We start from the raw sequence: 23,391 nt of genomic DNA on the forward strand, positions 1-23,391 counted from the left end.
GAAGACAGGTTTCAGTGGTTAAGAGTCAGACACACTTAGTGGTCAGACAGGTTTCAGTGGTTAAGAGTCAGACACACTTAGTGGGCAGACAGGTTTCAGTGGTTAAGAGTCAGACACACTTAGTGGTCAGACAGGTTTCAGTGGTTAAGAGTCAGACACACTTAGTGGGCAGACAGGTTTCGGTGGTTAAGAGTCAGACACACTTAAGGGCTAGATCCACAAAGAATGGATTGCACGGAGCAAGTTGCACCCTTACTTACAATTCATTATGAATTCAAAATGGAGGACCCTGATGTAAACAAGACGAAAGTCTTTCTCTGGTCTGCATCCCCTTAACAATTGTGTGTATTGAGCCGTACTGTATTGTACCCATTCTGCAATCTGTTAATACAATTTTCATTCAATCAATCAATCTGCACGGTGATTGATTGAATGACATTTTTATTAACAGATTGCAGAATGGGTACAATACAGTACGGCTCAATACACACAATTGTTAAGGGGATGCAGACCAGAGAAAGACGTTTGTCTTGTTTACATCAGGGTCCTCCATTTTGAATTCATAATGAATTGTAAGTAAGGGTGCAACTTGCTCCGTGCAATCCATTCTTTGTGGATCTAGCCCTAGTGGTCAGACGTTCCTTCACACTGTCTCCTGCTCTGTACTGGGGATGGGCGTGAGTAATCGATTACTCGCGGCTATGAGAAAACTCGATCTTAAATTATTAATAATATTTATGAAGAAAAAAAGAAAAAAAATATTATAATATATATATATATATATATATTTTTTTTTTACATATTTGTTTCACATGTATGTGTTAAGATTATAACTTGTTGGTTTCATTAAACATATACGTGAATGAACTAAATTAAGTAAAAAAAATTAAGAATAAATAAATAAAATGTTTCCCTCCACGAGTAATCCACGATTAATCGAGTATATCATGCGATCAATCGATCTGGATTTTTCTTAAAAATGCCCATCCCTACTCTGTACCTGCACCAGGTGAAGGAGCGCCTGCAGAAGATGGGTCCCTTCCAGCCCATGAACATCTTCCTGCGGCAGGAGGTGGACCGCATGCAGCGCGTCATCGTGCTGGTGAGGACCACGCTGACCGACCTGAAGCTGGCCATCGACGGCACCATCATCATGAGCGAGAACCTCCGGGATGCCCTGGACTGCATGTACGACGCACGCATACCCGCACGCTGGAAGAAGGTGTGTATAATACTGTATACATTTATCACATATCAAATCAAATCAAATCAAATTTATTTGTAAGGCCCGACAACACACGTTAATGTCCCCATAGGCCGGACACATCTTCTTTAAACAAGTCAAGAAGAAACATCACAATAAGTCAAGAAACAAAACAAGAACACCATAAGGTCCAACACATTTTTTATAAATGCAAAATTAATTAATGCAAACACTCCCAGACATACCCCACGCGAAGGTAAGGAAAAACTCACTAAAACCTAGCAATAGGAAAAAATGCACCACAGGCAATGTGGAGGAGAGAAATCTTAGAAGGGCCATTCAAGGGGGGATCTCCCTTCTTAGATGTCGGTGATAGTAGTGTTGCAGACGGACAGTTGGTAAGCATGCACTCATGTGTGTAGTGAAACACAGATGAGTGCATGCAATAGCAACTGAACATTTAGAAACATTTAAGATAGAGCTGATAGCAATAGCAACTGAACATTTTGAAAGATTAAACATGATAGCGGTTCTATTTGAGGCACATGGGTGGCACAGGGGTGGACCCCAGGAAGACTAGCTGGTTGCCATGGCACCAGCTAATGGGGATCCGTAATAAAATCAAAAAGAGGGTTGCGTCCTCCCCGTCTTAATCACGGGACGTTCAACACTCCGGTCATAACTCCGAGACAGCCGGAGACAGGGGGCGGCGCAGAGAGGGTCGCAACCTCCCTGTCATCATCGCGGGATGTCCAGCACTCCGGTCATCACTACGAGACAGCCGGAGACAGGGAGACAGGAGGGCACGCAGAGAGGGTCGCATCCTCCGGTCTTCATCACGGGACGTCCGACACTCCGGTCATCACTCCGGGACAGAAACTCACAGGGAGACAGAGAGACGGGACAGGCGTTAGACAGCTCGCGTGATTGTAATGGGCGGACATAGCAATAGATACAAGTGGTAAGCATATATGTGAATAGAATAGATATATGAAGTAAGCATATTACGTGAATAGAATAGAAGTACTTAACCCAGCAATGAAACCACGTTGACAGACCACAAACCACTTTGACAGACTTTTACAGAAGACAGTAAGAAGCTGATCCATGGCCTCGGTGGTGCACGTAGAACAGTCACTGCAATTTTGGCCAGGACCCCGAGACATCCACCACCTTGGTCAGCACTACGAGACAAGCACTCAGAGAGATGGGGGGGGGGGTTGGGACAGGGGTTAGAGAGTTCCCATGTTTGTAGTGGGCGGAGATGGAGCAATAAATACATGTAGTGAGCATATGCATACATGGTGACAGTAGGATCATAGTATATAAGAAAATTGTGAAATAGAGTAATAGATAGAACTACTGCAAGCGTATGGATACAGGGTGAGATACAAGACAATAGCTCAGGGCCGTATGCCCCGAGGGGGCAGGAGGAGTCACTCAGAAGGTTCAGCACTGCAGGCCAGAGAGAAGGCGGTATGAAGCTGTTCCATGGGACCGGTTGAGACAGAGACCGAGGTTAAAAGGTTCTCCCATGTCTGCAGAAAAGCAGACATGGGAGAAAATAGACATCCTAACTAAACTAGACAGATTAATCTAAAGGTCAGTCCCCGACCAGGTGAGATCAGGGTAGGTTGAAGGAGAGAGAGAAAAGATGGGTCTTAAGCAGGGATTTAAAAACTTCGACAGAGCAGGCGCCCCTGACGACGGCAGGTAATTTGTTCCACAGGTAGGGAGCGCGGTAGACAAATGCTCTGTGGCTGGCGGATTTCTTTTTAACCCTAGGAATCGATAGAAGCCCCGCATTTTGTGAGCGCAGAGCACGAGCGAGGGAGTATCGGGATATCAGATCGGATAGATAGATAGAGCGGTGCAAGCCCATTAAAAAATTTGTAGGTGAGGAGTAGCACTTTAAAGTCAGATCGGGCTTGAATAGGAAGCCAGTGTAGGGCGGACAAAACTGGTGTGATGTGATCAAATTGTCTAGTTCTAGTTAGTAGCCGTGCAGCCGCATTTATATATATATATATATATATCTATCTGTACATCCCTGCACGCTGGAAGAAGGTGTGTAATTTGTTGTTTAAATAATAATAATAATAAAAAAAAGAATATATAGATATATTAAAAAAAAATATATATTTTAAATACTAATACAAATATATACTATACTTATTGATAATTTTGTCACGATTTATCAATTCTTCCTAACGGCATATCGTCTCAGCCTTAGTTCAGAAGCCCACTGGCTAGTGATCTTTCAGTCGCTTCTGCGTCTCTCCGTTTCCTTTATTATTCCTCAGAATCACAGTCACTCCATTTTCATGACGGATGAAGAATACTTTTCTGCAGACCGGCTTATTTTTAAGAGATTGGAGAAGAACTATGAATATTGAGAGGGGGGGGGGGGGGGGGGGGGGGGGGGGGGCGACGACAAAACAACAAGAAAGAAATTAGCCTGCGTGACTTTAAGGACATCTTGTGTTTTAATCGTCCTCTTGGCAGTCACGCCGTGCTCCTCACAAGCAGTGTTCTATTAGAGTCATCTGTGCTTGAAAGTGAACAGAGTTAGAGGAGGAGGTCCGCAGAGGCTCTGGATTATGCGTTTGTTTTGGGTTCTATTCTGGCCGGCTAGGTTCCCATAATGCTATTCCCCGCCAGGTGTTTTGCACTTTTTTCTATTTTGCTCTATTCCATGTGGCTGCATTCTATTCTACTGGGCTATGCTCAGGGTGACAGTACTATCTTCCTGGACTTTTAGACCGACATAGCACAATTTTACACTTACTGGATATTTTAACTGTATATTTTATATTAGAATGTAACATAGGAAATGTATATCCCGGACCATATTTTATTCTTAGGCTTATTTTTATTCTTATTCGTGACTTTTTGTTTTTGTCTATACCTAAATGTTTACTGTGAGCGATTTGTAGTGCCACATTTCCCTCAGGATAAATAATGTATTTCTATTCTAATCTATTCCGCCCTGTCCTGATTAGCTATAATCTGACCTACGCTATTGTATGATTATAGTGGTTCAGCCTGGTCGTCGATCGTTATCAGCCTCTGTCCGTACCATCTCTATCCTCTGCATTTTCGAACAATCGTACGCTAAGGTCGGACTGTTTATATCAAAAAGAATGTTTATTTATATAAAAAACAGAGGTTTAATACAGACTGAAATGAAGGAGGAAAAACGAAATCTTTCGAAGGTCTAAGAAAAGCTAAGAAAATATCTATCTATTTGTCTCATTCTCTCTCTTGTCTAGCTAGCTCTCTCTCTCTAGCTCGCTCTCTCCTCTCCCCTCCCCTCTCTCTCTCTAGCTCGCTCTCTCCTCTCCCCTCTCTCTCTCTAGCTCGCTCTCTCCTCTCCCCTCTCTCTCTCTAGCTCTCTCTCTCTCTAGCTCGTTCTCTCCTCTCCCTTCTCTCATCTAGCTCTCTCTCTCTCTAGCTCGCTCTCTCCTCTCCCCTCTCTCTCTCTAGCTCGTTCTCTCCTCTCCCTTCTCTCATCTAGCTCTCTCTCTCTCTAGCTCGCTCTCTCATCTCCCCTCTCTCGTCTAGCTCTCTCTCTCTAGCTCGCTCTCTCCTCTCCCCTCCCCTCTCTCTCTCTAGCTCGCTCTCTCCTCTCCCCTCTCTCTCTCTAGCTCGCTCTCTCCTCTCCCCTCTCTCTCTCTCTAGCTCGCTCTCTCCTCTCCCCTCTCTCTCTCTCTCTAGCTCGTTCTCTCACCTCCCCTCTCTCGTCTAGCTCTCTCTCTCTAGCTCGCTCTCTCATCTCCCCGCTCTCGTCTAGCTCTCTTTCTCTAGCTCGCTCTCTCCTCTCCCCCAGCCCTCCATCGGGAGGGCCGCCTTTCTCTCTCTACGATGTTGTTCTCTGCTCTGTCAGAACCCAACTGTAACATGAAGACTGCCTCTTCTGGGTCTCTCTCTCTGGTTCTGTCTGGCCTGGCCTCGAAACGCAAACGAAACGCAGCCTGGAGCCGACAGACAAAGTGCTGTTTTTCACGCCTGGTCAATGTTAGCATGGTGTTATTCACAGTCAAAAATAAAAAAATTAATTAAAGAAAATGTATCATCTCCTTTGGTTCATTACAATTTACTCAAGCCTAGTCACAGACACAATATTCCCGACACTGGGAATATATTCCCTGAGATCCATGTATGTCCCTATACCAAGAACATGCAAATGAGCCTTGTAGAAGTGGAGCAATCTTCCATTTACTTGGGTATGTATTTTTAGGGTTTAAGGTTAAGAGGCTATGGCAAAAAGGTTGTTATCATCATAACGAAAACCAGCCATATCTTTCACTATGCTGTGCTGTTCCAACTACTGCTAATGGTTCTGTATATGACTCTGCTACTGTCCTGTCCTATTCTGTTCTATTCTGCTCTGCTCTGCTCTATTCTGCTCTGTTCTATTCTGCTCTGTTCTATTCTGCTCTGCTCTATTCTGTTCTGCTCTATTCTATTCTGCTCTATTCTATTCTGCTCTATTCTATTCTGCTCTGTTCTATTCTATTCTGTTCTATTCTGCTCTGCTCTGTTCTGTTCTGCTCTGCTCTGTTCTGCTCTGTTCTGCTCTGTTCTGCTCTGCTCTGTTCTGTTCTGTTCTGCTCTGTTCTGCTCTGTTCTGCTCTGCTCTGTTCTGTTCTGCTCTGCTCTGCTCTGTTCTGCTCTGTTCTGTTCTGTTCTGCTCTGCTCTGTTCTGCTCTGTTCTGTTCTGCTCTGCTCTGTTCTGCTCTGTTCTGTTCTGCTCTGCTCTGTTCTGTTCTGCTCTGTTCTGTTCTGCTCTGTTCTGCTCTGTTCTGCTCTGCTCTGTCCTGCTCTGCTCTGTTCTGCTCTGTTCTGTTCTATTCTGCTCTGTTCTATTCTGCTCTGTTCTGCTCTGTTCTGCTCTGTTCTGTTCTGCTCTGCTCTGCTCTGCTCTGTTCTGCTCTGTTCTGTTCTGTTCTGTTCTGCTCTGTTCTGCTCTGTTCTGTTCTGCTCTGTTCTGTTCTGCTCTGTTCTATTCTGCTCTGTTCTGCTCTGTTCTGTTCTGTTCTGCTCTGTTCTGTTCTGTTCTGCTCTGCTCTGCTCTGTTCTGCTCTGTTCTGTTCTGCTCTGCTCTGCTCTGTTCTGCTCTGTTCTGCTCTGCTCTGTTCTGTTCTGCTCTGCTCTGCTCTGCTCTGTTCTGTTCTGCTCTGTTCTGCTCTGCTCTGCTCTGCTCTGTTCTGCTCTGCTCTGTTCTGTTCTGCTCTGCTCTGCTCTGTTCTGTTCTGTTCTGCTCTGCTCTGTTCTGTTCTACTCTGCTCTGTTCTGTTCTGTTCTGCTCTGCTCTGTTCTGTTCTGTTCTGCTCTGTTCTGTTCTGTCCTGTTCTGTTCTGCTCTGTTCTGTTCTGCTCTACTCTGCTCTGTTCTGTTCTGCTCTGCTCTGCTCTGTTCTGCTCTGCTCTGCTCTGCTCTGTTCTGCTCTGCTCTGCTCTGTTCTGCTCTGTTCTGCTCTGTTCTGCTCTGTTCTGCTCTGTTCTGTTCTGCTCTGTTCTGCTCTGCTCTGTTCTGCTCTGCTCTGCTCTGTTCTGCTCTGTTCTGCTCTGTTCTGTTCTGCTCTGTTCTGTTCTGCTCTGTTCTGCTCTGCTCTGTTCTGCTCTGCTCTGCTCTGTTCTGCTCTGTTCTGCTCTGCTCTGTTCTGCTCTGTTCTGTTCTGCTCTGTTCTGCTCTGCTCTGTTCTGCTCTGCTCTGTTCTGTTCTGCTCTGCTCTGCTCTGTTCTGTTCTGCTCTGCTCTGCTCTGTTCTGCTCTGCTCTGCTCTGCTCTGTTCTGCTCTGCTCTGCTCTGTTCTGCTCTGTTCTGCTCTGTTCTGCTCTGTTCTGCTCTGTTCTGCTCTGTTCTGTTCTGCTCTGTTCTGCTCTGCTCTGTTCTGCTCTGCTCTGTTCTGCTCTGTTCTGCTCTGTTCTGTTCTGCTCTGTTCTGTTCTGCTCTGTTCTGCTCTGCTCTGTTCTGCTCTGCTCTGCTCTGTTCTGCTCTGTTCTGCTCTGCTCTGCTCTGCTCTGCTCTGCTCTACGGCTGATCTGACATCAGTTCTCCGTGTTCCCGCCCCGAGGGCTCAGCGCTGGCCAAGTGGAACAGACAGTTTTGTTCTGTTCCGTTTAGCTCCGCCTCAGCTTCTGTCTGACCCGGATCTGTTTGGTTAGTAGGATTCTGTTACCAGAGGAAAAAACCACTCAGGACGGGGCTCACGGTTTTCCCGCCTTTTTCGGTTCAGTAGTTGTTCAGATCATGTGATCCGAGTGATCTGTCCCGTTCTTTGTGTTCTCACACTTCCGTTTCCATCGGTCCGTCGCGGGGCCCAGGCGCGTGAGCGTTCCACCCCCAACCCCTACCGTTCTGCCGTTCTGATGGCGGCGTTCCGCGTTCCCCCGCTGCAGTCCTTACTGTTGTTGTCGCCGTTTTTGTTGTCGTCGTCGTCATCATTGTTGTTCATCACTAACGGAACGTAGGCCAAATGTGTCCACATTTTTATAGGATTCTATCACATTTTCATAACAATAGCACCCTGCGCCGTTTTCATTGAGGTTTCTTACAAATTAACGATGCTTTATCTTGTCCTTTATATGCCGATTATCATTAGAATCTTAAATTGTACCATATGTCCCCCTTTAGACAACATATGTAACGCTACCAGCGCACTTTTGTTAAGATAATTAGTTGGCCATTCTCGGTTGCTATACCGAGGTCGCAGTAATAGTTTAACGCTGTTCAGATCACGTCGGAGAATATAGACACATCCCAGTGACCTGCGACCTGTGCTAACGCTGTTGGGAAATGCAGTGTTGTAGTTCTCAAAATGTTCAGCCTTTAATTTTAAACCAATGCTGCCATCTACTGACAACAAAAAAGTGTTGTCTAATCGTCACCTTGAGAGCTACTTCCGTATACAGCGCCGCCCCAAACCCATTCTAGAGATTCCCACTTTTTGCTGGGAGTGGGGCGTGGCCGTATTTGGTCCCAGACAATAAGAGTGGCTGCAATTGGTCACCGTGACGTTAGTATGTTCGTGAAATTGTTCTTCACAGTGTGGCTCTAAAAAAGGTCTTAAAGTGAACTTGTTGACCTACGCTATGCCGTGCTGTTCTGTCCCTACTACTGATAATGGTTCTGTATACTGCTCTGCTACGGTTCTATTATATTCTAGTTAGTTCTATTCTGTTCTGTTCTATTCTAGCGCTGTTCTGTTCTGTTATATTCTATTTTGTTCTCTTCTATACTATTCTGTTCTTAAAGTGAACTTGTTGACCTACGCTATGCTGTGCTGTTCTGTTCCTACTATTGCTAATGGTTCTGTATACTGCTCTGCTACGGTTCTATTATATTCTGTTCTATTCTATTTAGTTCTATTCTGTTATGTTATATTCTGCTCTGTTCGGTTATATTCTGTTATATTCTATTTTGTTCTATTCTGTTCTGCTCTGCTCTGTTATATTCTATTCTATTTTGTTCTGTTCTATTTTGTTCTGTTCTATTCTGTTCTGTTCTATTCTGCTCTGTTCTATTTTGTTCTGTTCTATTTTGTTCTGTTCTGTTCTGTTCTATTCTGCTCTGTTCTATTTTGTTCTGTTCTGTTCTGTTCTATTCTGCTCTGTTCTGTTCTATTTTGTTCTATTCTGCTCTGTTCTGTTCTGTTCTATTCTATTCTGTTCTATTCTGCTCTGTTCTGTTCTGTTCTATTTTGTTCTGCTCTGTTCTGTTCTATTTTGTTCTGCTCTGCTCTGTTATATTCTGTTCTGTTCTATTCTGCTCTGTTATATTCTGTTCTGTTCTATTCTGTTCTATTCTGCTCTGTTCTGTTCTATTCTGTTCTATTCTGCTCTGTTCTGTTCTGTTCTATTTTGTTCTGCTTTGTTCTGTTCTATTTTGTTCTGTTCTGTTCTATTCTGTTGTATTATATTCTATTTTGTTCTGTTCTGTTCTATTCTGTTCTGTCCTGTTATATTCTATTCTATTTAGTTCTGTTCTATTCTGTTCTTAAAGGGAACTTGTCGAAACCTGACGCCTCATTGTTGTGTGTTTCTGTCGTCTTGCCTGCAGGCGTCCTGGGCCTCCAGCACCCTGGGCTTCTGGTTCACGGAGCTGCTGGAGAGGAACAGACAGTTCCAGGCCTGGGTCTTTGAAGGCAGACCCAACTGCTTCTGGATGACAGGCTTCTTCAACCCACAGGGCTTCCTGACAGCCATGAGACAGGTAGCCGCTCAGCTCACTAACCTCCACACCTCCAGGGACCACGCCGATGCCAGATGGCACTCTCTCTCACATACACATACACATAATACACACACACGCACACTCACACACACGCACACGCACACACACACATACAGACAACCTTACAGATGTGTTCCATAGACTCAGATGAATTGGGGAAAAATGCCCAAATAGTGAAAGAAACTGTAAGATATTTCCCCTTTAAACAGGGGAGAATCTCAAGCTTTAAGGACTGTTGCAGTTAATTCCATGAGCTAGAGGGGCATCATGGCAAAATGCAGATTTACCCTGTTCAGAGCAAACTGGACCTTAAGGACCAGCCAGTCACTAGAACGAGTTCCATAGGTTCCACAATTCCATTCCAATAATGTAGTATAAGGAGGTAGCTTATCAATAATGATGTAGTATAAGGAGGTAGCTTACCACTAATGATGTAGTATAAGGAGGTAGCTTACCAATAATGATGTAGTATAAAGAGGTAGCTTACCAATAATGATGTAGTATAAGGAGGTAGCTTACCAGTAACAATGTAGTATAAGGGGGTAGCTTACCAATAATGATGTAGTATAAGGAGGTAGCTTACCAATAATGATGTAGTATAAAGAGGTAGCTTACCAGTAATGATGTAGTATAAGGAGGTAGCTTACCACTAATGATGTAGTATAAGGAGGTAGCTTACCAATAATGATGTAGTATAAAGAGGTAGCTTACCAATAATGATGTAGTATAAGGAGGTAGCTTACCAGTAACAATGTAGTATAAGGGGGTAGCTTACCACTAATGATGTAGTATAAGGAGGTAGCTTACCAATAATGATGTAGTATAAAGAGGTAGCTTACCAGTAATGATGTAGTATAAGGAGGTAGCTTACCACTAATGATGTAGTATAAGGAGGTAGCTTACCAATAATGATGTAGTATAAAGAGGTAGCTTACCAATAATGATGTAGTATAAGGAGGTAGCTTACCAGTAACAATGTAGTATAAGGGGGTAGCTTACCAATAATGATGTAGTATAAGGAGGTAGCTTACCAATAATGATGTAGTATAAAGAGGTAGCTTACCAGTAATGATGTAGTATAAGGAGGTAGCTTACCAGTAATGATGTAGTATAAGGAGGTAGCTTACCAGTAATGATGTAGTATAAAGAGGTAGCTTACCAGTAATGATGTAGTATAAAGAGGTAGCTTACCAACGAGGGCCTTAGAAATGAACAAATACCAGCGTTTGTTGCGCCTCTTAACTGTAATGTGATAAAGAGAAACAAGACCAAACATCCTTTCTACCTTAACTGTAATGTAATTTCCCCCTAAAGGAAACAAACCAAACCTGAATGTCTTTTTTTAACCTTTGAATCTGTCCAACAGCTATGATCGATGGTGTCCCTAATCGTTGTTCCTGTTCCACATAGTACCTCTTTTTATCCATATCGATCGTGTCCTAGTTGAAGTAAATCTCTCCCGGCTCCATTCCCTCAAAATGTCACCGTGTTATCGAGGCATTACGTCCTTGTCGCTGTTCATCCCGGCGGTGGTCACTAGGGCTGGGCGATTCTTGCTCAAATGTGAATCACGATTTTTCTCTCTACGAATTGAGATCACAATTCTCTCACACGATTCTTATTTTTTTCAATAAAATCATTTGTGGCACTCTTTCTTAACCCTTTCACTGCCACACTACAGCAGGTTAAGGTTAGGTTATCACACTGTAGTGTGATAGTAAAGGGTTAACCTTCTGTATTGTGGCAGTGAAAGGGTTAAACAGACAACATAACATATCAAAGTGCTTGACTTAAACTTAAACATAACATATATGAAAGTGCTTGACTTAAACGTAAGTCTCTTGTAACATACAAAATAACTCAAATCAGAATCGTCATCATTTAAAAAAGTTAACTTAAGTAAAAAAATATATAATAATAATAATAATAATACTTTTTTTTAAATAAAAAAAATCTTCATAATTTAGAAATAAGATTGCATAGGTCTATGAATCGAGATCGCGATTTTATTTCGATTAATTGCCCAGCCCTAGTGGTCACCCGTGTATTGAGGCATTACGTCCTTGTCGCTGTTCGTCCCGGCGATGGTCACCTGCGAGGCGGGGGCTGGGTGGTGGATGGACCAGTGTCTCAAAGAAAGATAAATTGATATATTTTTATTTGACCACAAAAGATGTAAACGGGCACAAAAGACAATGGCCCAAAACAGCCCAATACATAAGACAAAATAAAAACAATACAAACACAGACAAGAGTTTCAGGCCCCCTAACCAGTACCGTGGTTAAAATGAAAAGCTAAGAATTCATCAGAGCAATGGCATGTGGGATGAAGGACTTCTTAAATATGTTTTTTTGGGGGGTTACAGGAACACTATCGCGCCTTCCAGATGGAAGCTGGTCAATGTCTCCCCAAAGGGGACGCAGATGGATCAGACAATATTTGCCGAGTCGTGTCTCTATTCCTGAGTCACGTTGCTTGAACTCAACTTTACTGGCCACGTAAACAACCCTTGCCAGTTTGTTCTTATTCTCCCCATGTGTCCAGTGCATTGGTGGAGAAAAGTACACAGCTCCTTTACTTAAGTAAAAGTAGAAATACCCAGATAAATGAGTAGTCTGGTAAAAGTAAAAGTCCTCCATTACTTAAATAAAAAATAGAGAAGTATTTTCCATTCAATTAGTAGTAATGGTAACGTTTGTGTATTCCAGTGCTTGGGAGCATTCAATCGTTGATCCATTGACCTCTAAAAGTTATGTTAAAGTGGTATGTGGTCTAAGGCTGTTTCCCCGAAGCCTGTTTTTGGGATTCGAACTTCGTCAGGGTTTTCCGAACGGACGTTCGAACCTTTGTTTTTTTTATTTTAAAATGTTTTATTTCATATCCTCAAACTAAATCCTCAATTTGAATAAAGTGATTAATCTGATTAAAGTTAGTATTTTTTCTTCATTAAATCAACTTTCTTTAATGAATATAACTCATCAGTTTTTAATACTATAATATTAGTGTAGCCTAATCTTTATCTGCAACTGTGAAAAAAAAACCCATTGGTTTAAACAGAACATAAAAAAAAAAGGTATTACAAATTTAGAATTCAAATGCCAACTTAACGAACGAAGGTCCAAACGTTCGAACGTTTGGGCTCAGCCCTAATGTGGTCCAGATATGCTGCTCTGATTACGTCCTCTTGAAATTGTACTTAAGTACAGTACTTGAGTAAAAGTACTTAGTTACTTTCCCTGGTGGCCAACACAATCTGGAGCTTCCCACACGGCTTGTCAAACGCCATCAGTCACGTCGCCTGCAGAAGACACAACAGCAAACAAAGCACCAAGCGTCTCCGACCTCCCACAACATGTGCCACATGTGTCCCTGCAGGAGATCACCAGGGCCAACAAGGGCTGGGCTCTGGACCGCATGGTGCTGTGCAACGAGGTCACCAGGTGGATGAAGGATGACATCACGCAGCCCCCCAGCGAGGGGGTGTACGTCTACGGCCTCTACCTGGAGGGCGCCGGCTGGGACCGCAGGAACTGCAAACTCATCGACTCCAAGCCCAAAGTCCTCTTTGAGATGATGCCGGTGGTCAGGATGTACGCCGAGAACAACGGTGAGGAAACCTTTCAAACGCTTAGAGCAAGAGCAACCTAGACGGCCACTTCTAAAGATGGACCACTAGTGTTGGACTAGTGACCAGTGGCATTAATTTTGATTGGGGGAGGGAGGGTGTTCCTACACGGATGTCCCTTACCAACCGTTCTGTGTTTTCATTTGTGTCAAATCAAAAATATACTGACTGATGTAATACAGTTAGGAAGCTTATGGGTTCAAAATAACAATATTACCCTCCAACCCCTATCCCTCTGTCTCTCTATCTTTATCTCTTTGTCTGTCTGTCTATCTTTATATCTCTCTGTCTGTCTGTCTGTCTGTCTCTCTGTCTATCTTTATATCTCTGTCTCTCTCATGCAGTCATAGAATTGTATCATCATAAAGCCACTGAGAATGAACAGAGTTAATATTTGAACGTCAGTAAGAAGCAGACAAGAGTATTATTTGTTTTGCCTGGGAATAGCTTCACCAGTGGCACTGTGGCACAGCGGTTTCTCTCGATGATTGTGATTATTATTTTTATTGTTATTACTTTTCCGTCTGTCTTGCATCTGTCGGCCAGAACTACAATAAGAATATCTGCTGCCGGTGTTCATTAAAAAACAACCTTCCACATCTTCTGGTCCAATGGAGAGTGAAATGAAGAGCGGCAGAAATTATTCCAATAGTGTGGTCCTTGAACACAGGAACATAGGGCTGTGGGAACATAGGGCTGTGGGAATATACTGTAGGGCTGTGGGAACATAGGGCTGTAGGAACATAGGGCTGTGTGAACATAGGGCTGTAGGAACATAGGGCTGTGTGAACATAGGGCTGTGGGAACATAGGGCTGTATGAACATAGGGATGTGGGAACATAGGGCTGTGGGAACATAGGGCTGCGGGAACATAGGGCTGTGAGAACATAGGGCTGTGAGAACATAGGGCTGTGAGAACATAGGGCTGTGAGAACATAGGGCTGTGAGAACATAGGGCTGTAGGGACCATAGGGCTGTGGGAACATAGGGCTGTGGGAACATAGGGCTGTGGGAACATAGGGCTGTAGGAACATAGGGCTGTGGGAACATAGGGCTGTGGGAACATAGGGCTGTGGGAACATACGTAGGGCTGTGGGAACATAGGGCTGTGGGAACATAGGGCTGTGGGAACATAGGGCTGTGGGAACATAGGGCTGTGGGAACATAGGGATGTGGGAACATAGGGCTGTAGGAACATAGGGCTGTAGGAACATAGGGCTGTGGGAACATAGGGCTGTAGGAACATAGGGCTGTAGGAACATAGGGCTGTGGGAACATAGGGCTGTAGGAATATAGACAGGCTCCCAATAGTAGAGCATGTCACTCACTCACACTGCCAGGGTTGGTGGTTTGATTCCCACTGGAGCCTCTCATACTAGAACACATAAGCACTCATGGTACCACTTCACGGTAAGATGCGTGGCATGAAAAAAAAATCCACTAAATGACATATACGGTCCGTTTATGTTTATTTATGTATGTATTCAGTCTGGATAAAAGCGAAGTTGGCCGAAACAGAGAGACAGAATGGCCCCAGCGGATTGAATTAACCATCCAATGATCTGCATAATGGCTTTTGTTTGTGTGTGTGTGTGTGTGTGTGTGTGTGTGTGTGTGTGTGTGTGTGTGTGTGTGTGTGTGTGTGTGTGTGTGTGTGTGTGTGTGTGTGTGTGTGTGTGTGTGTGTGTGTGTGTGTGTGTGTGTGTGTGTGTGTGTGTGTGTGTGTGTGTGTGTGTGTGTGTGTGTGTGTGTGTGTGTGTGTGCGTACACATGTGGGTGGATGTGTGTTAGCAAGAGAGGGATGAGGGTGTTTAGAGCTGTCGTAAACTTTTTTTCTGACCGTCTATTCTTCTGATAGCAGGTTTTTTATCAAAGATCCCCGCTTTCTTGTCTTGCACAAGGACCAATCAGCATGGGTATGGGCCGGTTAATTTTCCATTGTTGGGGATTTGATTGGCTGTTTTTAAATAAAGTGTGGCCGCAGGATTAATAACGTTAACGTTAGTTCGGCCAGAGAAACAAATATACTGTACTAATTAAAACAGTTGGACCTGCGAGATTTTTTACTTTGTAGGTCTGCATTTTAAATGTAAGGAGTAAAAAGTATTTTTTTTTATCTGAAATCTAATTGAGTAAAAGTACAAGTATACAAACCTAATAATAATTGAGTAAAGTACAAATCCCCAAAACCAGTACTTAAGTATTGTAACAAAGTACAATTACTCAAGTACTTTACACCCCTGCCCCAGACCGACAGTAGGGCAGCATGTGGTAGTCTACACTCTCCCCAGGCCGACAGTGGGGCAATGCACGCAACGACCAGGAAGGGAATTCATAAAGCGTTCTGTCTTGAGACGGATATCCGTCCATTTGATTAGGAGATTCCGTCATTTGATTCTGAGTCGTGACGGATTTTAACCTGAGCCAATCATAGGCGTCAAGCAGTCATTTGCGAGCAATCGTTTACAGCGCTTTCACCCGCCTACGCTGTGCTCAGCACCAATGGGAAGCGACTATTTGCTTTTTCAGTTTCTGAAATGTTGGCCATTGCTTTAGCTCTACTCGAGGAGTAAACTTGACTCAACAACACTGAACATGCGGCAACTTTTCCGAGATAGTAAGTTCATTTTACTTATTCTAGTCTAAAGAAACATATATATTACTATTGCTATTGATAAATCTAGGTAACGTGAATGCCACAAAACGAATGCCTTTTGTTAATCAGAACGTTATTTACGCGACAACCAGTGTGTTGTGTTGTTGTTGCGTGTGTGTGTGCTTGCGCCGCTCGCTTTCCGTGTATGATAAATGTACATATGAATGTTGATAAATCTAGGTAACGTTAATGCCACAAAACGAATGCCTTTGTTAATCAGAACGTTATTTCCATTATCAATTGTTTTTAAGCTCAATAAACTCTTGACCGGAATTTCTCCCATTTGTCCCGGAGATTGAAATCTTCAAGGACACGGAGACCGGCACAATTTTTTTTCTAACGGAAACCTAGGCTACTGGGGGCTGTCTGTAGTGGTGAGTTGTTAACTTGTTCCGTGTGCCGCAACTATTTCAAAAAGAAAAACAGAAACAACACATTTGTCATTGTCGTGTTACTTCACAGTACCCCCTCCTAATGTACAGTCTCTTCCCCATCATATGTATAATCTCTGTTAGGATCTCTGGGTAACAGTACTGTATATTTGCATATCGTATATGTCACAAATGTAACAGTACTATATACCTGTAGTATGTCATGTATGTCACTATGAATTGAAAATGGGGGACCCTGATGTAAACAAGACGAACGTGTTTCTCTGGTCTGCATACCCTTAACAATTGTGTGTATTGAGCTGTACTGTATTGTACCCATTCTGCAATCTGTTAAATATTGATTGATTGATTGTTATTAACAGATTGCAGAATGGGTACAATACAGTACAGCTCAATACATACAATTGTTAAGGGGATGCAGATCAGAGAAAGACTTTGGATAATCGACGAAACCTTACTTGGTCCCAAGAAGAGGGTCTCATGTATTAAATAAAGTTTTCATTCATTCATTCACTCTGGATCTGGTAAATCCAGTAGCAATACACACAATTGTTAAGGGGATACAGACCAGAGAAAGGCGTTTGTCTTGTTTACATCATCAGGGTCCCCCATTTTCAATTCATAGTGACATTTATGACATACACAACATACAGGACATCATGACATTTATGACATAGGGACATACATGACTTACAGGTATATAGTACTGTTACATTTGTCACATATACGATATGCAAATATACAGTACTGTTACCCAGAGATCCTAACAGTAAATATATACATAGGATGAGGAGGAGACTGTACATTATAGGAGGGAGGTGGGTGGTAAAAAATATATACAAATGGTGGGGAGGAGACTGTCCATTGTTGTTGTGGCATAATTGCGAAACATGTTTAGTCCCTTGTTTGTATGATAACAAGCCGTTTAGTTCATGGTTCAAAGTAATGGGAAAAGGGTGCTAGCTTGCCATCAATCAGAAGCTAGCCACAAGACTTGCATTCACGCTCTCCAGCACACAGCCTCCCTGCCTGGCACAACAACCACAACAGTAGGGTCTATAGTCACAGTCAGGACAGTAGGCTCTACAAGTAGGCTCCCTTAAAACGCTAACGCTATTAAAAAAAAATACAGTGGAGGTTAAAATAAGAATATGACCAGAAAAAAAAGTTCAATCAGGAGAATTTTTTTTGCTTTAATCCCTGGAATTGGCATAACGACTAAATTGGGGGATGGGAGAAAATGATATAATGGCAAAAAATTAGGGATGTTCGATATTGGCTTTTTTTTTGCCGGTATACCGATATTGTCCAACTCTTAATTTCCGATACCGATATATGCAGGGTCCCCCCCCCCCCCCCCAAAAAACTGAATAATTTCAGGTAATTAACATTACATATCTCGTCGTGGAATTAACACAACATTATGCATACTTTTGACAATAAATAAAATAAGAATTTGTACTTACTTGCTTGCCTGGGTAAATAAAGGTTAAATAAATGTAAAAAAAAATAATAATAATAATTTAAACCGATATCGATAATTTCCAATATTACATTTGTATGCCAAATTTATTAAATCGTCCGACACTCCTAATAGTTCTGGAGTCCCACAGCAAACTGGAGGTTCACAGTGGAAACATACACGTTTTACACCCGATGGCGGTGCTCATGTTTGTTCGTTCCCCCTGCGGTCCGGACCACTCCGTCTGAAACATATAACCGCTCAGCCGCTCGCAGACCTGGTAATCGCAGAGTGTTTTCTCCTCGCGGCGCCCATTATCTGGCACTTCAAAGGAGGGCCCGGCGCTGAAGAGGCACTCCGGCTACACTCCGGCGGCCGCGGGCCACGTCCGGGGCAATTAATTACCGGGGGCAGGCCAACTGGCACCGGGGGGCACTTTACCAGGCTTTTAAAAGGATGAAGGCTTTGAAGTCACCGAAGACACACAAAAGATCCAAAACCGGAATGAGATCTCATCTCCGCTCGGATTCCTTCATTCCTTCATCCCATCTTCATGGATGAGAATGAACCCTCGTTTCCCCCGTCCCCCCGCCGAGTGTGGACACACGATAAATACACGATAGATATACGTTAAATGCAAACGATAAAAGAGTTTGTACGATCAATTAAAACTATTTCAGATCAGGGTGGAGTGGTTGGCGATCAAGGATTTAAACTGACCAAAGAAGACCAAAGTATTGAGCCTTAAGAGTTTGTTTGTATGATGTTCCACGTGTCAGGAGCACAGACGCTAACGGCAGATTTCCCAAATTCAGTCCAGGTGCTTTGCGTGTAAGAGACGGTCATTGGAACGTGAACCATAGGGTCCAGACGTCCACTCCAGCAGAGAATCGATGACTCGAGTACTGGCCATTTCAACTGACTTCGAGTGGTTTTTGATGGTACTGTTTTTTGTATCGTTTTTTTGTTCTCACCAAAAGTGCTAGTTTGTGCCACTGAAACAAAAACCTCACTCTGAAATCCCTGCAGGCGTGAGTTGTTGCTGGAAGACGATGCCGTGCATAGTTATGTCCACAGAGCGAGACATAATAAAAGCGGTGGTGTATGTGTGTGACTCCGTGCGATATCTCGTTATTGCTGCTGCCACAGGCTTGAAAGATGAGTTCTAAAACTAGATGTCCCCGAACAATTACTCAAGCGCTACTCGAGGAATTCACGAGAGCACTCGATGTGAGGAAACGTCACCCGTTTCCATCCCTGCTCCAATTACGGCTTCATGTAGAAACGGACGCAGCTCTCGCCTCGCTGCCAAGGAGGACCGTCCATCCCCAATTATACACCATGCCCCGCCAAACGCTTAGATTTATCTACTGCGCACGGCTCGTGTTTTCTATTTACTGGCATAGGGGTTGTAATAACACACAGCAGATGGAAGGCGTATGGAATCTGATCTGAAGAATGTATTTTAGGTGAAATAGACACCTGTTCTCATCACTTAATTGATTGGTCCATTCGTCTGGACAGATGTTTGCTTAAGAAGGGTGGTAGTCTCAAAGGCATCTGTGCACTGAGATAATATTTAATCACATTGACTTAAGTTAGGTCCAAAAGACATGTTAGGTTTCCTGCTCTTGCCCTTGACCGAAGTACTGATATTACAACTGGAGTTGGTCTCTTGACCAAGGTACTGGCATTACAACTGGAGTTGGTCTCTTGACCAAGGTACTGGCATTACAACTGGAGTTGGTCTCTTGACCAAGGTACTGGCATCACAACTGGAGTTTGTCTCTTGACCAAAGTACTGGCATTACAACTGGAGTTGGTCTCTTGACCAATGTACTGGCATTACAACTGGAGTTGGTCTCTTGACCAAGGTACTGGCATTACAACTGGAGTTGGTTTCTTGACCAAAGTACTGACATTACAACTGGAGTTGGTCTCTTGACCAAGGTACTGGCCTTACAACTGGAGTTGGTCTCTTGACCAAGGTACTGGCATTACAACTGGAGTTGGTTTCTTGACCAAAGTACTGACATTACAACTGGAGTTGGTTTCTTGACCAAAGTACTGACATTACAGCTGGAGTTAGGTACTGGCCTTACAACTGGAGTTGGTCTCTTGACCAAGGTACTGGCATTACAACTGGAGTTGGTCTCTTGACCAAGGTACTGACATTACAACTGGAGTTGGTCCCTTGACCAAGGTACTGACATTACAACTGGAGTTGGTCTCTTGACCAAGGTACTGGCATTACAACTGGCATGGTTGGTCAACTTAACTTAAATCACATTGACTTAAAGATTTTTAGAATCCCCATTATGCCCAAAGCTAGAAATGAGAGAATGTGTGATGTGGACAAGAGAATGTGTGATGTGACCTGGATGAGAGAACATGTGATGTGGCCTGGACGATAGAACGTGTGATGTGGCCTGGATGCGTCTATGCCTTCTACAACGCTGTTCGGTTTCTGGGTTCCTCTGATTGGCCACTAAGCCCACGTGACCCTACGCTAGCACGCCCCCCTTATCGCCGCCAGTTCGCGCGACAAGCCCCTTCAATGACAGAGCTCTCATATTTGCGAATGCATAAACTATATATGTGTCTAATATGGCCGTCGCTTATCAATGACTTGTTTTGTTTACATCAGGGTGAACGCTGTTGCATTCGCAAATATGAGAGCCAGCAATACGCAGCTGCAGTTAACCTAATTTATACCGTAATGAATCATTAAAAAAATATACCGTTAACTGGAATATGTTGTTTCTTTACACATATGTTGGATTATGTAATTGGTTTGTCATGACAAACCAATAAAAAATCGCTACTTTACATCAGGGTGAACGCTGTTACGCTGCCACCACCCACTTCAATGACAGAGCTCTCATATTTGCGAATGCATAAACGATATCTTAAATTATGGCTATGTGTCTAATATGGCCGTCGCTTATCAATGACTTGTTTTGTTTACATCAGGGTGAACGCTGTTGCATTCGCAAATATGAGAGCTCTGTCAATTGATAAGCGACGGCCATATTAGACACATAGCCATAATTTAAGATATTTGCGAATGCATAAACTATATCTTAAATTATGGCTATGTGTCTAATATGGCCGTCGCTTATCAATTGACAGAGCTCTCATATTTGCAATGTTCACCCTGATGTAAACAAAACAAGTCATTGATAAGCGACGGCCATATTAGACACATAGCCATAATTTAAGATATAGTTTATGCATTCGCAAATATGAGAGCTCTGTCATTGAAGGGGCTTGTCGCGCGAACTTGTCACGCGAACTGGCGGCGATAAGGGGGGCGTGCTAGCGTAGGGTCACGTGGGCTTAGTGGCCAATCAGAGGAACCCGGAAACCGAACAGCGTTGTAGAAGGCATAGACGCGGCCTGGATGAGAGAATGTGTGATGTAGGGCTGGGCGATTAATCAAAAAAAATTATAAAAAAACGCGATCTCGATTCATAGACCTATGCAATCTCATTTCTAAATTATGACGATTTTCTTTTATTAAAAAAAATATTTCTTTTTACTTTTTACTTTACTTTTTTAAATGATGACAATTCTGACTTGAGTTATTTTGTATGTTACAAGAGACTTTTAAGTTTAAGTCAAGCACTTTCATCATGTTATGTTTAAGTTTAAGTCAAGCACATTGATATATGTTATGTTGTCTGTTTAAGAGAGTGCAATAAATGATTTTATTGACAAAATAAGAATCGTGTGAGAGAATCGTGATCTCAATTCTTAGAGAGAAAAATCGTGATTCACATTTTAGCAAGAATCGCCCAGCCCTAGTGTGATGTGACCTGGATGTAATGTCTAGGGCTGCTCTGCTCCGTACTCCACAGATGTGGTAACGATACCTAAAGGTCTATGTTCTAGTGTTTCTAACCGGTCTGAACCGGAATGTGTCGTTGTACAAGTAAAACCCATGAGACAGAGATACAGCATTTTGATTCATAGCGCTTTGTCATTATCAATTGATTATTGTCCATTTTATACTCATTTTATGTCTGCATTATTTTATTTTGTCCTTCATTTTATGCCTGTGTCTACTTTATATCAATCATGTCTAGATTACTGCTATGAAGCACTTTGGGCTTCTGCAATTCCTGTATGAAAGGTGCTATGCAAATAACGTTTATTATTATTATCTCTTTTTCCATGTGTGACCTGTATAGACTTGAGAATTGGGATAAATACATTTGTATTCAAATCAATTCAAAACAGAGAACAGACAGGGTTGTTTACCTGCTGATGGACGGAGCACTCATTCTCATTTACCTCAATAGGCCTGATAATACAACCTTTTTATGCCGAGGGTTTTTCAGCGTTTGCATTTGAGATAAAAGCGGCTTCCTGAATGCGGTGGATTGAAAGTGAATTGATCCCAGCCTGGCTGTATGAACGGGGACAATTAGATTACTGCAGCTTTCCCGTCCTGTCAGAAAGTGCCTTCTGTTCGCTGCTGGTTCTGATGTTGTAGCACATTCACTTTAATGTTAAAACCTACTATAAAAATACCACTTCAAGAACCGGAAATTGTCAACAATGTGAACATAGTTTACAATAGACATATAAAAACACACACGTTTTCTGTAGGTAATTCTATTTAGTAAATGTCGGTTTTATCCAAAGTGCTTTACAATTTTGTTCCTCAAAATGTTTAACCGGGAACATTCCGATTACCAGACGACTGCTCTACCTCCTGAGCGACTGTCGGCCCATTTTTGTATTTGTAAAGGACGTCCGCCTGTACTCGTGCCCTAACTGTGTGCATGTCTGTGTTGCAGGTGTAAAGGATGCCCGCCTGTACTTGTGCCCTAACTGTGTGCATGTCTGTGTTACAGGTGTAAAGGATGCCCGCCTGTACTTGTGCCCTAACTGTGTTCATGTCTGTGTTACAGGTATAAAGGATGCCCGCCTGTACTTGTGCCCTAACTGTGTGCATGTCTGTGTTACAGGTGTAAAGGATGCCCGCCTGTACTCGTGCCCTAACTGTGTGCATGTCTGTGTTGCAGGTGTAAAGGATGCCCGCCTGTACTTGTGCCCTAACTGTGTGCATGTCTGTGTTGCAGGTGTAAAGGATGCCCGCCTGTACTTGTGCCCTAACTGTGTGCATGTCTGTGTTGCAGGTGTAAAGGATGCCCGCCTGTACTTGTGCCCTAACTGTGTTCATGTCTGTGTTACAGGTGTAAAGGATGCCCGCCTGTACTCGTGCCCTAACTGTGTGCATGTCTGTGTTGCAGGTGTAAAGGATGCCCGCCTGTACTTGTGCCCTAACTGTGTTCATGTCTGTGTTACAGGTGTAAAGGATGCCCGCCTGTACTCGTGCCCCATCTATAAGAAGCCTGTGAGGACGGACATGAATTACATAGAGGCTGTGGACCTTAAGACCTCTCTCTCGCCAGACTACTGGATCCTACGAGCGGTGGCGCTGCTCTGCGATGTCAAATAATCACCACAGAATATGTTTTAAACAGTTTTTATATTAGCTTGAATGTCCTTCTATTTTTAATGTCCTTCAGACTACAACTGAAAACTAGCAACCCTGCTAATGTTGGCATATTTACAGTTTTTAAGTCAACTAAAAACTATACTGTATATATATACATGATAATGTGACCCTCTTTGCGCCACCCCCCATGCCTCAAATAGATCCGCCATCAGCTCTGTTTAAAAATATTTCAAAATGTTCAGTTGCTATTGCATGCACTTATCTGTGTTTCATTACACATATGAGTGCATGCTTACCAACTGTTCGCCTGTTTTACTGCAACACTACTATCGCCAACATCTAAG

The 23,391-nt window shown here is 43.1% G+C and overlaps 1 protein-coding gene across 1 annotated transcript in view; it reads left to right on the plus strand.

Moving 5' to 3' along the window:
* Positions 1-23,047, plus strand: part of dnah5 (dynein, axonemal, heavy chain 5) — a gene marked incomplete at both ends in the record, with an annotated part of 523,851 nt that extends 500,804 nt beyond the window's left edge. The window contains 4 exon segments of the mRNA XM_084308323.1: positions 1,010-1,222; positions 9,268-9,420; positions 12,818-13,049; positions 22,896-23,047. Of these exon segments, the coding sequence (XP_084164449.1) occupies positions 1,010-1,222; positions 9,268-9,420; positions 12,818-13,049; positions 22,896-23,047 (750 nt within the window).
* Positions 23,048-23,391: the final 344 nt, after the last annotated feature.

Source organism: Notolepis coatsorum, assembly GCF_963971535.1.
Source record: "Notolepis coatsorum genome assembly, chromosome: 2".
Classification (NCBI taxonomy): Eukaryota; Metazoa; Chordata; class Actinopteri; order Aulopiformes; family Paralepididae; genus Notolepis; species Notolepis coatsorum.